A 16,042-nucleotide genomic window follows, 5' to 3' on the forward strand; every position below is an offset into this window, starting at 1 on the left:
CTACTAGGCTCAATATGCAAACCATCTGTTGCTCTTGCATTCCAGAAATGCCAGCTTGCAAAAGGCCCAACAATAGAAAGAAAGAAGTACTGGTTAAATCTGCACGTTATAAATGGGACCAGCACGTTATATATGAGCAAGTTATAAATGGGACCAGCACGTTATATATGAGCACGTTATAAATGGGACCAGCACATTATATATGAGCACGTTATAAATGGGACCAGCACTGCAAACTCAGATGAATGGTCCTAACTTTTGATGATTAATGGTCCTAACTGAGAGCATGAAAGCATGTTTAAAATTGCATGTTACCCTTGCAGCCATGGATTCCAGTTGGTCAGTGAATTCATCCATAAAAAATGTATGGTAGATAGGATGCGGGGTCATCTGATCTTCTGCACATCTCACCATGTGAAAATCGAGCTTGCTTCAGCATTGGTTATAAATAGCATATGTAGAGCTAGAGTCTAGCCACACCAACAAGATCACTGAAATAGGGGGATCTACCATCTAAATACTGTATTTTGTTCAGAAAATGTTGTTCCTATTACCACCCACTATTGCACTCAGGTTCCCCAGTTTCAACGACTCCTACTTGATCTACAGGAATGATTCTGATTCCGAGAGGCGTGGCTTTCTCAGAGTCAGCGGATCCAATGTCTTCAGCCCATTAGCAAAGTTCGAAGTGGTGACGGCCAATACTGGGACGGGACTAGTACATATCAGATGCTCTCATAACAGAAAGTTCCAGCGAAGATTTGAGAATGATCTGTACCTTACTCCGGAGGCTGATGAACCAGAGGAGGACCAATCCAAATGGTCGTGTACATTATTTGAGCCTCTATTTGCTGAAGATGGCAACCCCAACAAAGCCCGGTTGTTCCATGTCCAATCAAAAAATTATGCAACGCCATGGGTCTACACAGTTGGAGCAGTAAGTGTCTTGGGATTAGTTTGGAATCCGGCTCCACAGAATATCTTCTATATCATCGACTTGAAGTCATTGGTGATATTGCCAAAGCATGTGGCTTTCAAAGGCGACAACGGCAATTACCTTATGGCGGAAGCTACGACGACGTCGAACCCGACCTTCTCGTCCACCGACAAGGGGAGGCCTGAGTCGTGGTTCGAGGTCTCCACGGATGGCCATGGTAGGGTGCAAATCAAGTCTTTTGATACCAACAGGTACCTGAGGAACGAGGCTGGCCGCAACTGGATTTTGGCTGACTCAGCCGGCAACGCCACCGACCTGACCACCTTGTTTTGGCCAGTCAAGGTCGACCCTAGTACGGTCGCTCTCAAAAGCTTGAGCAACGACAGATTTTGCTCTCGATACACCAACCTTAGTGTAACAAACGGTCTGAACGCAAGGCTGACCAGTATTACAGTACACTCACGCATGGCGCTGGAAGAGCTTGTTCTCTCTAGGACAATCTACAATACTGAATTTGACCTCGCCAATGCCATAATCTACGGCGAGACCCCGGTCACTATGGCCACCGCAAACGCCAGCAACAACACCTCAGCAGACAACACTGTGGAATTCAAGTTCGCGTACACGGAGAGTAAGAGCAGCACATGGACCTCCAGCCACTCTTGGATGGTAGGCGTGAGTGTCACCGTCAGCTTAAGAATTCCATTCGGACTCGGCGGTGTTGAAAATACATATTCTGGGGAGTATAACGGATCCTACGAATGGGGAGAAACAATTACAACCGAAAACACATTGGAGACTACCTACACCGCCACTGTGCCAGCAAACACTTCTATATCTGTGAGCTTGATGGCGACCAAGGGATATTCCGACGTGCCTTACTCTTACTATCAGCGAGACGTGCTTTATAACGGTAAAATCGTTGTCTATAAGAAGGATGATGGGCTGTACACGGGAATAAATTCATACAACTTCCACTACGTGGTTACAACTCTGAGAGAGCAAGAATCTAGAGCTGATTTGTCGACCAAAGAGCAGCAGTTGCCAGACCCATCTGTCGACCCGTCCAAACAACAAAGGCTACCTATGCCTGTGCCGTCTGGATCAACCACCAGAGTGCAAAACAAGGTGACCTCGACCACCACCCTGGAACAAGAGTTGTCAAAGCTGGGATTAGAAGATGCAGCAGGTCGATCTACCACGAAACCCTAGCTTGATTAAGCAGAAGAGCGACGGTTGTGGGTAGCATCCAGAAACCTTCATGAGACTTACTCATCTTGTAATGACTCATATCTATCTATGGGTTGAAAGACTTGTCGCATATGCTCAATGCAATCGACCATCCTGCGAAAGTGGAGTTTATGCTTTCTGTTTTTCAAGTTTTTTGCTTTGATTGTTGTGTAATAAAATCCTATAACCTATGTTATATGTATATATAACATAGGCATAGGTTAAATGTGTGAGCGCTTGTTTGTGAGTGTGTTTGTTTAAGGAATAAAATTTATTTTTGCTTTTATCTAGCTCCGGGAGGAATTAGTATTTGCAAATGCCACTATTTTACATGATTATTCAAGATATCACAATTATTTTATCAAAGATGGTTGCGATCTAAATAAATACTTACAGCATATCGATATATGATCTTGGAACTAATCTTTTGAAGTACAAAATCGAAAACTAACCTATATGTATGATTAAGAAGATGATCTTTCATGCATGCATGTTCTACATTGTTAAGTGTGAATGCACCTATATATATCTATATATATATATATATATATATATAATGTTCTACATTGTGCAGTAATTCTTAACCAGCAAGAATTAGGCGATGGTTCAGAGGAATCAATTAACTTATGATGAAAAGGCAACGCCAGCAACAGATGATCTTGATCTAAAGGTTGGTAGATCTGAAGATTAGAATGCCAAGAGTGTATGCATGCTTAAATCAGCTTGATCACTTTACTTTTGAGGGTTTGTTGGCCGGAGGAAAATAGAGCGACAAGTATGTTCTTCCTTCATTTACCACAAACCTTGCCTATTTTAAAGCAACCAGGAGGCCAACAGGTAAATAATAGCTCGGGGACACCGGGAGGTGCACGAAATACAGAGAAGCCTTGTTCTTTGGGTGAGTTACCAGCTGGCTTCATGGGTAATAAGATGCTGGTGTACTGAAGGATAGCATCAAGCTGGATCTAGGAGATACCCTCTATGATATGAGTACATTTCACAATAATGAGTATACCAGCCACATTCAGAGAGATATAAATCATATTACTCTTACAAATGTTTTTTTTTTTTTTTTAACACAAACATCAATTGTAGCTTAAACATGATTGACATGCAGTGTGATATTTGACATTTGTGATCCGTTTGAACTACAGAAATGTTTTCAGGAAAAACTGGTGTTTTGTTTATTCTCAGAGATGATTGCTAATAATATAACTCAAATGTGCTTAATTGATTCTACTCAGAGTGTCTAAAGGATGAACTTGTGTTATCTTTTTAACATTCTTCTGGTGGCTGAGAAGTTAACTTGTCATCTCAGAGTTCAAAGGAAGCAGTAGTTCAAGATTTAGAGAATAATTCACAATCACATACTACTATCATATCGTATCTTATCTTATTCAACTCCACCCAAATCATAACGTAACCAGTTGCCAAAATCAGTGACAGTGCTCAAACCAACATATGTTCTCTCTAATTCCACAACCATCTCCTTCCTCACCTCTGCTATGGATCCACCATAACAGATTAGTGAGTGAGTTCCAATCATCATAACCCTTCGAGTTCCTAATCTTCTCCAAAGCGCCTTGTTTGTCGTAAATCCCTTGCAAAGTATAGACAAACCCTTTCCATCGTTCCCCAACACCCTCTCTACTCAGAGCTGGTTCTGTCCACTCCACAAGTTACCTAACAAAGGCAACATCAGAGAACAATTCCTCAGAGGTAGGTAAAATGGGTAGTAGTTGGATTCCAAGCCGGCACTCTTTCCACTTCGGAGGAGCAAACCACAGTCCGCTGTCCCTCTTATTAGCCCATAGCACTCCAACTACCCTATTTCCCCTAGTGAAATCTGGCTCATAAATGCTATCTCCCTCTTTTACTTGCCACCACATTTGAGCAGCTTTAATTTCCAATGCCGCAATCATTGATCCAGTGGCCACAAGATGGGTGTCTCCATAGGCTAGCCCCAACAATGCAGCTGAGTAGTAGGCATTCACAGCCTCACTCGTGCTCTCTTGATTCCTACCATCTCCAAATTCAGTCAGCCCTCCTGCCCATGAATGCAACTTATACAAATCAAAGCAACTCAAACGTGGATAATTCACCCTCCTGCCTAAGTTCATATACTCCGCGGCAAGTGAATAAGCTTGAGCCCTATACTTCCTCCCCCACGCTGGATCAATCTTAGCAAGCACTGAAATGGCATAAACGAAGTACCCTAAATGGTAATGGTGATCATTGTATGTCCCAAACCCGAAATCTGTCCCGAATCCACTGATCCTTGTTTCGTCACAATGCCACCCCATTTACTATCATGCAAGAACCCATTCTCACCAAAAGTCCCATCCCACCAAGGCTCAATTGTATCACTCAAATACTTCTTAATCGCTGGAATCACATCAAGATAACCCACCTCCTCAGCAATCAAAGCCAACCTCGCCGCTCTAGCAATCAACTTCCCATAAAAATATGAAGAAGTAGTCGCAATCGGTGTAGAATTTAAAATATGAGTCTTGTTTAATACCTTTAGTCGAATGCCAAGTGACCGAAACAGGGTCAGGCTTCAACACCCATGAATCCCCCACAACACCAACAAGATCACCATCAATGCTTTTGTACTTGAAATTCTCCAAAACAGTAATATCAGAATCGTCACCATCAATAAGCTTTAAATGTAGAGGATGAGCCAGCATAAGCAAGTCTCCCCACCCTTTCTTCTCCCATTTATACTCCAAAGCAAACGGCTCTGTGAACACAGCCTCACCGGACACAGGGTAGCAAGAGCTTAACCGATCAAGAACCGACTCGAATTGTGGGTCAGATTCCGGCAGTACTGCAATCCTCACAATGCCGGAAAACCCAGTTGAATTGATCAAAGATACGCTGGTATTAGTAAGATCAACTGAAGAAGAGGTGTATACAAGCCATGTCTGATTGTTGTTGAGCTTGATCGTGTACTTGGTGGGAGACTCATTTGAAGAGAATAATAGAATAGCGTGGATCGTTGAAATTGAAATGGAAGTCCGGTTCAAAGTAGAGCAGGTGAGAAATGGGTATCCCCGGACGAGAAAGAATCTGAGATTGGAGGAGGGAAACTCCAGAGTGATGCTGAGATCATTGAAAGAAGAAATCACATGTCTTTCTTGTGGGTTTTGGGTGTTTGAGATGGTGAGGTCGGCGTTGAAGACTTGGTATAAGAAAGCAGAGTTGGATAATCGAGATGGGTAACAGAGAGAAAGAGAGGAGGAGGCGGATTTGATGAGGTAGGGGTGGAAGTATTCGGGTTGATCTCCATTTTTAAGGGTCAAGTTTTGGAAGAACGAGTTTGTGGGGAGCGGGGTTTTGAGGAGGTTTTGGGAGAAGAAAGAAGAAGGGTCAGGGAGGACTGTGGATTGGGTTTTGGGGAAGAGGAAAGGGGTTTGCTTGTGTGTGTGATGTGAATGTGGTGGTGACATGGTTGTGGGCACTTCAATTTCTGGTTCAGATGGTGGTGATGGAGATGGGGAAGGTGGAGGTGGAGGTTTATAGGGTTTGGATTTGGATTTGGATTTGGGTTTCTTGAAACTCTTGGTGATTAAGGTTTTGACTCTTCTCCTGATCTTTTTCAACATTATATATGTGTGTGAAACCGAGTCAAAATTGATGGGGAGGGACAGAAGGAAGAGAACTTGGTGGAATTAGGAGAGGGAGAGCAGGAGGAAATGGTGAATGGTGGGAGGTTTAGTTGTGTGTGTTAGAAATGGTGGGAAACAACATAACATGCCTTGCAATACTCACGTACCCAATTTCAAGGTAAATGAGGATTGCAATGTGACCAAAAGAATGTTCAATGGGTTAAGGAAGGTATAACCATGTGGGTTTCAAGCATGCTTCCAAGGTAAGCAAGTATGAATGACTTGCGCGGTTGCTTCCCATAACAAAATGGTGTTTGAGTTTGTGTGTTTCTTTTTTTTTTTGAGTTGAATGGTGTTAGACTTTATTGATAACTGATAAAAAGATTAAGGTGTACATTTTTCAGAATCAATTACATCTTGAATAAATGATGGAGTATTAGACCAAAAGAACACTTGGTCAGACTCAGCAGCAAACGCTGCCAGCATATGTGCAGCTGTATTAGCCTCCCTTCTAGCATGAGCAATCTGAACTTGATGCCCTGCATCTAAATCTAGTCTGAGATCCTCATATAACCTTCCAAGATACGAAGAATTCTGCAGCTCCTCTTGACACAATTGTTGTTTCAACACCAAACAATCAGTCTCCAACAATATTGGAAAAAGCCCATGTTCTAACACATAATCCACTGCCTCCCTACAAGCAATGAGTTCAACATGTTCAGCAGACTGAACACGAGTCACCATCTTCCCAACTGCTCCCAAGAACATCCCCTGAGAATCTCTAATCAAAAAGCCAATAGCGGCCTTGCCAGACACAGGATTGTAAGCTCCATCAATATTCACCTTCAACCAACCTAGAGGAGGACATTTCCACTTCAAAATTTTTCTAGCCCCATGAGAACTTTGTGGCTTCGTATTGTGGAAAATGAAATTACTCAGTCTGATAGATGCCATGAGAGCGATATCACAAGCTGAAGTGATTTTATTTTCCCACACTCTATCATTCCTTTCTTTCCAAATTCCCCAAAGAAAAAACAACAACTGATCAAACACTGTCTGTGATAGTTTCCCAGAACAAAGATTCAACCAACTGATAGCATCCAAGTGATCAGAATCCCCACTAAGACAATGACTAGCAATCTGTGAATTGGTATTCAATACTTCTCTAGTGAAAACACAATCTCTGGATAGATGAATAATTGTCTCCACTTCGTTGCAAAAAATACAATTATGAGCTTCTAGTAGCACATTCTTAGACCCCAATCTGTCTAAGGTAGGTAAAATGTTATGACAAATCTTCCATGCATTAACCTTGGCTGAGCTAGGAGTTTTGGCATACCAAATTTTCTTCCAAACTCTTTGATTACTCACAACAGAAGGAGAAAGAGAAGATGCATTTTTAGAAAAGGCAAGACGATATGCAGATTTGACCGTAAACATACCTTTCTTCTCCAAATGCCAAGTTAATTTGTCATCCAGATACCTAGAACTCAAGGGAATTGCCAAAATAGCTTCAGATCTGCATGTACAAAAGTGGTACGAATTTTGTGCTCATCCCATACATTAGGAGGGATGATCAACTCACTTACTTTAGCCAAATCATCCTGCCTCGATCCCAACAATTGTGGCTTGTGATTGACAGTACTAGGAATCCAAGAGTCTGACCATATGAGAACATTATTCCCATTCCCAATCTGCCAGTAAGCTCCTTCCTGCAACAACTTTCTAGTAGCAAAAATACTCCTCCAAGAGTAAGAAGGAGTTGCATGTTCTTCTGCATTCCAAAATGAACCATTAGGATAATACCTGGCTTTGTACAGTTGTGCCACAAGAGACTCCGGGTTAGAAGCAACCCTCCAAGCTTGCTTAGCCAACATCGACGAATTAAACTCAGATAAACTTCTAAAACCAAGACCTCCCACCTCCTTGGCATGACATAAATCATCCCATTTTTTCCAATGTATTTTCCGCTTATCCTCTATACTTCCCCACCAAAAACGAGCACACATCTGCTCAAGATCTTCACAAAAATTTTTGGTTAATTGAAAAACACTCATAGCATAATTTGGTAGAGCTTGAGCTACAACTCTAATCAAAATATCCTTCCCTGCACCACTCAACATCTTGCCTTGCCAATGTTTTAGTTTTTCAGCTGACCGCTCTTTAATATATAGAAAAGTGGCTGTCTTCTTCCGCCCCACATAAGTTAGGAGGCCTAGATAACTCTCATGAGAGTCCACCACTTCTACTCCCAATATATTAGCCACTCTACTTTGCTCATAATCAGTGACATTCTTACTAAAAACAACAGAACTTTTATGAAAGTTTACCACCTGGCCTGAAGCTCTTCCATACGTCTGTATAACATCTTTGATCTGAAAACAAGCCTCCGGTGTAGCTTGAGCATAGAGCATGCTATCGTCGGCAAATAACAAATGGTTAACCGAAGGAGCCCCTGAACAAATAGCAATACCAGGTAATAACCCCAAACGCTGTTTTTTCTGTAGCAACGCAGAGAACCCTTCGGCCCCTAAGAGAAAAAGATAGGGTGACAAGGGATCACCCTGTCTCAATCCTCTAGTTGGGATGACCAACCCTCTTGGTTTACCTCGAACCAAAAAAGAATATCTCACAGAACAAATACACTGCATAACCACCTCTATCCATGCAGAAGCAAACCCAAACCGCTCCAAAACTTTGCGCAAAAAAGTCCATTCCATTCGATCATAAGCCTTGCTCAAATCCAATTTCAAAGAAATATAACCATCCTGCCCTTCCCTTTTATTATGGACAAAATGAGCTACTTCATTCGCCACAAGGATATTATCTGTAATGAGTCTCCCTGGCACAAATGCACTTTGAAAAGGAGAGATAAGAGATGGAAGAAACACCTTCAGCCTGTTTGCAATCACTTTAGAGCATAACTTATAAATCACATTACAAAGAGCAATGGGACGAAGATCTGCCATGTTTTTAGGATTCTGCACTTTAGGGATCAGACAAATATGAGTAAAATTAATCTGTTTCAACAAGGAACCAGTATGCAGAAAACTTTGTACTGCCTCTGTAACATCTTTTCCTATATCCTCCCAATAGTGCTGAAAGAATAATGGAGGTGTTACACCCCATATATGATATACCCTTGTTATTTAGTTGCATGGAATTCCTTATGGTTACCGTTTGCGGTTATAATTTTAACGTTTAGGGGGGTGGTTAAAAATGACTTTTTATGAGTTAAAAATTTGAGAAAATTTCCTTCATGAGAGTTGTAGAGGGCGTTAAACCGAGTGCGTGCATATGTGGTACGTAAAAATCGGAGTTCGTATGCAAAAGTTATGAGTGAATTACGAAAATTACTGTTCATGGTAAAAATTTGGATATATAGGGATAGTTACCCGGATAGGTTTCCAAACCCGGAAACCCACCCCTCTTTCTCTCTCCTCTCCCCCGACTCTCCCCCTTTCTCCTTCGGGTTTTTCTTCCTCCCTCCGATTCCCCACTTTCCGGCCACCATCCGGCGTGCAACCGGTCACCACAGGGGCGCCTCAACCCGCTCTTGATACCAGTGACCTGGGTTTGAGGAGTTTTGGCCGGAAAAGCTCGATTTCACGCCGGGAAGGTAAAGGTTGCAGTTTTGGGATTTTGCCGATTTCCGGCCATTCCGGCCACCTCCGGCCACCATATTCACATCGAAGGTTCGGTTTTTACAGGAGATCATTTTGCCTAAGGTCTTGCTTCTCAATTTGCAGTGTACAGGTTGAATCGATCGAACCCGATTATAGGGTTCTTGAGCTTTTCTGGAAAATCTTCACCGGCTTGATTCGACCACTTCGAGGTAAAATTGATCAATGTTGTAGTTGAGAAGTTGATTGGGTCTGTTGAGATGATGTTGTTGCCGGAATTTGGTGGTCATCGGAGAAGGTCTCCGCCGGCGCGTGGTCCCCACGCGCCGCCACTGTAGGTAGCGCTTGGAGGCGCGTATAGTAGGGTTTTAGACGTCATTTTAATCCCCTATACCAGTTAATGATTGTAGAATGTAATGTGTGAAGTTTGGTTGACATCGGAGGAATTTCGGATTGAGTTTAAATTGTTTAATTAACGGTTTACGTGAATTCGAACGCCGGAATTATTTCGAATTCACTCTAGAATTTATTTATCGGTGAATGAAGATTGATGGAGTTAGGGATGGACGTTGTAGAGTGTTGAGAAGTCGGTTTTTAGGAAGGGGGATTATTTTGAATTTCCAATTATAAGTATCGTAACGTTAAAGTTCCATCCTGTGAATTATATATTTATGATTGTTATTCGTACAGGACGAGAGGAGTCTCCATACGAGGGAATCACGAGCGACGTCAGGATTGACCGCATATTGTGAGTGGACTTTTGATTTTAAGTGATGCATGCAAATTAAATTCCACAAGTTTTGAGTTTATTGATTTATCAACTTATTTATCGAGCATTTTATTTTGGTTTGGTTTATTGATTGATTTTTTTGGTTTGAACTTTTGAATTAAGATTCATTATGCTCGATTTGAGGATTTTGATTTATGCGGATTCATAATTTATACTAATTATTTTAGATTTATATTCCGCTAATTGAGCTTATTATGAGATTTACGAAATAAGAATTCGAGGAAGCAAAACTTTATACTTATTTATACCCTATTTATATTTGAACCTGAGATGAGCTTGGCGTGCGGGGTCACGTCTTTATATATTGGATTCCGATTTTGCGAGATAAGTGGGGAAATTATACAGATTTACTGGCTTTTGACGATCATCTTCCTCACCATACGCGGGTCATGTGAATAGGTCTCCTCCTCACTTACTTTGTGTTTGTGAGTGGCAGTGAGGTAGCTTTCTCCTCCTCACGTGGGTGGTAGTCGAGGTGATATTCTCCTCCTCGCACAATCTATGTGCGAATGGTAGTTGAGGTTATTAGTTCTCCTCCTCGCACAATCTATGTGTGGGTGGCAGTTGAGGGTAGGTAGAGCCTGAGGGGCTCCATTCCCGTATGGTGAACCCATTTCCCCTATGTTCTTTGGTTGTTGTTCTTGACTAGCGGGGCTAGTCGGTCCTTTCTTATTTATTGCATGCATCGGGAGTTTTATGGAAATAAATGTGGAAAAGTATAAAACCCTTTTTTCTTTCAATTATTTATTTTTGTCCACTCACGCTAACGTTTTATATACTTTTCCCTGGGCCCTTCGGTTTCAAATGCCCAGATTGCAGTACTGTTGCTCGGTGTACGAGAGTGAGCCATAGTGACCGCACCTGCTTCCGCCATCACACTCTGTAGGTTACCTGGTTAACCTACTAAATTCCTTGTCTATTTACATTCCTAGAATGCTCTGATTACTAAGGGATATGTGACCCAGCTTTGATGTATTATATTTGAGGTCTATGACCTAACTTTGGTGATTGTAGTATTTGTACCCTTTGGAGATTATGTTTAATGTTTTTAACTTTGAGATGGGTTTGGATGAATTTGGGAGCAGGGTGGCTCCAGGAGTTATGGTTGGATTATTAGAAGTGAATTATTGGCTTTCCGCAGGATTATGGGTTATCCATTTTTAAGGGAGGTTATGACGAAATTTTTGGTAAAGCTCCTTTAAAGGTGGGTCCCGCAGGGCCACTTCGGATTCCAGGGTGGAATTCGGGGCGGGTCTTGTCAGGAGGCATACCATCCGAACCAGGAGACTTCGTAGGGTACATCTGAAATAAAGCACACCGGACCTCATCCTCTGAATAAGGGGCACATAGCTTCTGATTCATTTCACCAGTCACACAAGGCTGAATCGCCTCCAAAGTTAGAGTAACTGCCTCAATATCCAAATCAGTAGCAGTAAACATTTTAGAAAAATATGATGTTACAACATTCTCCATACCGTCATCATCATCACGCCAGTGCCCTTCATGATCAAACAACCCCAGCAAATTATTTTTTCGCTTACGGTTAGCTGCCTTCCAATGAAAGAAACCAGACTTTCTGTCACCCTCCTGCAACCATGTTACTTTTGCTCTTTGTTTCCAAAAAGCCTCTTCTTGCGACAAAAGTTCTTGCAAGGTAGTCATCAAAGTTTTCTTCTCATCATACATCATCACAGACATTGGTTCATTCATGAGAACTTCTAACCTGCCTCGAATCTCCACCATCTGAATTTGACGCAGCCTGAAGGTATCACGTTGCCAGGTTTCTAGCGCACATCTTGTATTAATAATTTTCCGGGTTAACATGAACATAGGAGCACCTCTATCTTCAGCCTTCCAATTAGCCAACACAAGGGGATCACAACCTTGATGCTGCAACCAAAAGGACTCAAATTTAAATCGATGTCGCTTTGGACGCTTTGGCAAAGGAACACAGCTTGCTTGCAATAGAATGGGAATGTGATCTGAATCACTGGGCGGTAAATGTCGTACCCTTGAGTATCCAAAAATATCACTCCATGTAGAAGTCCCAACCGCTCTGTCCAACCGTAATTGGGTTTCTGCATTCCACCATGTCATCTTCGCGCCTTGAAACCCTAGATCAACTAGGTCTCCATAACCCAAAGCTTCACGGAAGCCTCTCATTTGCCTTTCCGACCGCACCGGCCCTCCCAACTTCTCACTATTATTCAATATCTCATTGAAATCACCGATTATTATCCATGGAAGGGAGTCTAAATCAGCCAAATCACGTAGGAGTTGCCAAGACGCCCCACGTTCACCGGTGCGTGCATAACCGTAGAAACCTGTTAGTCTCCACCACGGTTCACCAGGTCCTGCCCTAACTTCTGCGTCGATATGATGCGCAGAAAAGGTACGGACGTGTAGATCAACATCTTCTGACCAGAAAAGTGCCAGACCTCCAGCCTGCCCAACACTCAGCACTTCCTTAGAGTGCGCAAAACCTAATTCCTTATGCAGCGCTTTGAAATCCCTTAGCGCACTGATTTTTGTCTCACAAAGAAAGACTATTTGAGGCTGATTTTGAGTGATCAAATCCCTCAAAGCTCTAGTGGTAGTCGGATTACAGATTCCCCTGCAATTCCAACTCAATATATCCATATTCATGGATAGAAGATTTATCTCTCAGAGACTGAGAGCAACCCTAGCGTACGGCTAGGTCAAAAAAAAATCGTGTTCAAAATGACGAGTTTGTGTGTTTCTTTGTAGCAACTGGCAAGGTAGGAGTATATTACGTTCTGCTAATAATAATCATCTTTATTTCATGACTTAATAGTTATTATAGTCATTACTTTGATACTTCCTGTGTGATGGCCTAAAAAAGAAAATGGAATGTCAAAAAATACGTCATTAGAGTAAGGTGGGGTTTGGATTTGATATGGAAATGAAGATGTGTGGTCGATGACTTGTTTAGCAAAAAGAGTTGAAATAAATTACTCATATTGTTGCATTATTTTGTTGATTATCAAAACGTTACATACTTTTAAGTGATCGATTGCAACAAGCTCTATAATCTTTGGTCATCACCTAAACTCATAAAAGCGACTTGAATTAGTATTGGGTATGTAATCACTGAACACTAACTCACCCAAAAAGTCTCTTGTAACTAACATCCGAATACAATGAAAAATTTTCGATAGCCTACTATCGAACACAAGGACAACTACCGTACCATGCTAATTCTAGGCTTAGTTGCTCATGACCCAAACATGGATTGACTTGGAAATTGGTCGTTTGGGCCTGCTAAAAGTTCTACAAATCATTCCTACAGAAGTGACAAAGCCCAATGTTTTTAGGTTCTACTAGGCTCAATATGCAAACCGGCAGTTGCTCTTGCATTCCAGAAATGCCAGCTGGAAAAAGGCCCAACAATAGAAAGAAAGAAGTACTGGTTGTCTGGTTCTGAGTCTGACGACAACAAGGGTCGACTAGGGTCTTCATGAGCACGGGGAATAAATGATTAAATGGGACTTGCACTACAAACTAAAATGAATGGTCCTACCTCTTAAAGAATGAGATGGTACATGTTATCTAGTTAAACAACGAGAATTATTCTACGCACCGACGGTGTAAGTTAACCGACAGTCAATATATAACCTCAGCCATTCATTTGATCCAGCCGTCCACGTGGCATTAACACGGGGAATAAATGATTAAATGGGACTTGCACTACAAACTAAAATGAATGGTCCTACCTCTTAAAGAATGAGATGGTTCATGTTATCTAGCTAAACAACGAGAATTATTCAACGCACCGACAATGTAAGTTAACCGACAGTCAATATATAACCTCAGCCATTCATTTGATCCAGCTGTCCACGTGGCATTAACACAAGGAATAAATGATTAAATGGGACTTGCACTACAAACTAAAATGAATGGTCCTACCTCTTAAAGAATGAGATGGTTCATGTTATCTAGCTAAACAACGAGAATTATTCTACACTCCGATGGTGTAAGTTAACCGACAGCCAATATATAACATCAGCCATTCATTTGATCCAGCCATCCACGTGGCATTAACATTCATTCTAACGCCGTTAAGAGAATTGAACCCAAAAAAGACTTGGTCAACATAGTAAATATTCAATTTATTCTAATTAAACTACGGTAAAATCTGGAAGTACGAAATTGGAAAAGTCGGGCATGGAGGTTCTTTGATTATGGGTCGCCGACGAAGAAGAGATTATTCGAACTAAAGAAGGATGCTCGTAAAGTTTCTTGTGGCCAGGCCCTTGATTCAGTGATTGTTCAGTTCCCAAAATGGCTCCAATTGCTTCACCCAAAGTTGCCCAGATCGATCCAGACCCACCACCAAACAATCAAGACTGTGGTGGCCAACTAGACCTGTAAATGGATCGGATCAACCTAAATCCAAATCCGTTTAATTAAAAAAAAAAAAAATTCGATCTAAACCCGACGGATCATTGAACTCGATCCAAATCCGTATCAGCCGGATTAACGGATACCCGATCCGCTAATCTGACCCGTTTATAATTTCAAATATTTTAAAATTTTAAATAGTAATATTAAATTTATATCATGATACCTCATAAGATATTAATCTATATTATTATTAAGAGCAGATGCTTTGTTAGCCAAAATAAAGAATTTTGACATAAATGACCCTAAAAGATTTAAATTCTATAAAAATTAATTAAATCACAAGGGTCATTATGACAATTACAAATTGTATTTTTATAAACAAAATAAATCTCACAACCTACTCTTCTCTCTCACCAATTTCTCAATGCAATAACTGTTTTCTTCCATTATCTTTTCTTTTTTATTTTCTAAAGAAAAAAAAAGGTCATTGACCAAAAGCCCCAAAATGAGCCAAAGTTATCCCACTTACCCCAGCAAGAGAATTTTATACCAAATTTAAAACGAAATAACTATTCTGCCCTCAATCTAATTAATGAATTACATGCCATGCCACACTCTCTCATCTCTCTCATCCCGATCTCTTTCTCTTCTCTATTCTCTCCTCTTTCTCTCTCTCCAGACCAGTCTCTCTCTCCATATCGACGCCGGCGACCTGCTGCATCTCCTCCATTCGCCTGAATCTACGTCGCCACCTTCTCCGGCGAGCTGCTTCAGAGCTACAACGACAGAGATGAGCTCGGATTGCAGATCATTGTTGGTGCAGTCTCTCTCGCAGGGCCGCCTTCTCCTCCGGCAAGGAGTACAGATCCAAGGTCGAGGCTGAGCTCTCTGAGGTATGCCCTAACATCCTGAGGATTCGTCTGATTTTCATCGCCGCCATGGCCGAGAACAAGGCCCGCTTCATGTTCGCCAACACCAACTCCCTCTGCGACGAAATCGTCGAACAAATGACCAAGAAGATCGGCTGCTACTCTCCCTCCATGAACACTCTCTGGCACACCGGCGGCTTCCTCACCAATAGTCACAGCCCTAAGAAGTTCAGGTCTCTCCGGAAGAAGATCGTCTTCGGACCGACTCAGCCGCCAGGTGTGTTGGTGTTTTTGGTGCGCACCAGGTGTTTGATGTTTTGAGACTAGGTGTGTTGGTGTTTTTGGTGCGCACAAGGTGTTTGATGTTTTGATTGAGTGAGATTAATGTGTGTCTTTTTGTTGCAATGAGCGAGTGGGGGTTATAGAGGAGGCTAAGAGCGCAAAGAAGGATGAGTTATGGTTCAATCAATTAAAGGATGAGATCCTTTAATTTAGTCATGTTTTTGTTCTTGCCTTAATTCAATCAATCTTGTGCTACAGGTCTATTTGGGGGGGGGGGGGGGCAATAGACGTTTTGAATTAATGTAATCTCCTCTTTTTTTTCTTTAATCAAAGTT

General features: G+C 41.7%; 1 protein-coding gene and 1 pseudogene across 1 annotated transcript; one reads left to right on the top strand and one right to left on the bottom strand.

Moving 5' to 3' along the window:
- Positions 1–538: 538 nt before the first annotated feature.
- On the top strand, positions 539–2,149 carry LOC121051342. The gene has a single exon (XM_040513612.1). It carries the CDS (start codon positions 539–541, stop codon positions 2,147–2,149), a length of 1,611 nt encoding a protein of 536 aa, XP_040369546.1.
- Positions 2,150–3,603: 1,454 nt separating this feature from the next.
- On the bottom strand, positions 3,604–5,855 carry LOC112188079 (annotated as a pseudogene).
- Between the last annotated feature and the right edge of the window lie 10,187 nt (positions 5,856–16,042).

The sequence above is a fragment of the Rosa chinensis genome, chromosome 2 (assembly GCF_002994745.2).
Source record: "Rosa chinensis cultivar Old Blush chromosome 2, RchiOBHm-V2, whole genome shotgun sequence".
Lineage (NCBI taxonomy): Eukaryota > Viridiplantae > Streptophyta > Magnoliopsida > Rosales > Rosaceae > Rosa > Rosa chinensis.

Excerpts from the sequence above, each read along its gene's own strand:
- LOC121051342 (XM_040513612.1), top strand. The coding sequence starts at position 539 with ATGTTGTTCCTATTACCACCCACTATTGCACTCAGGTTCCCCAGTTTC.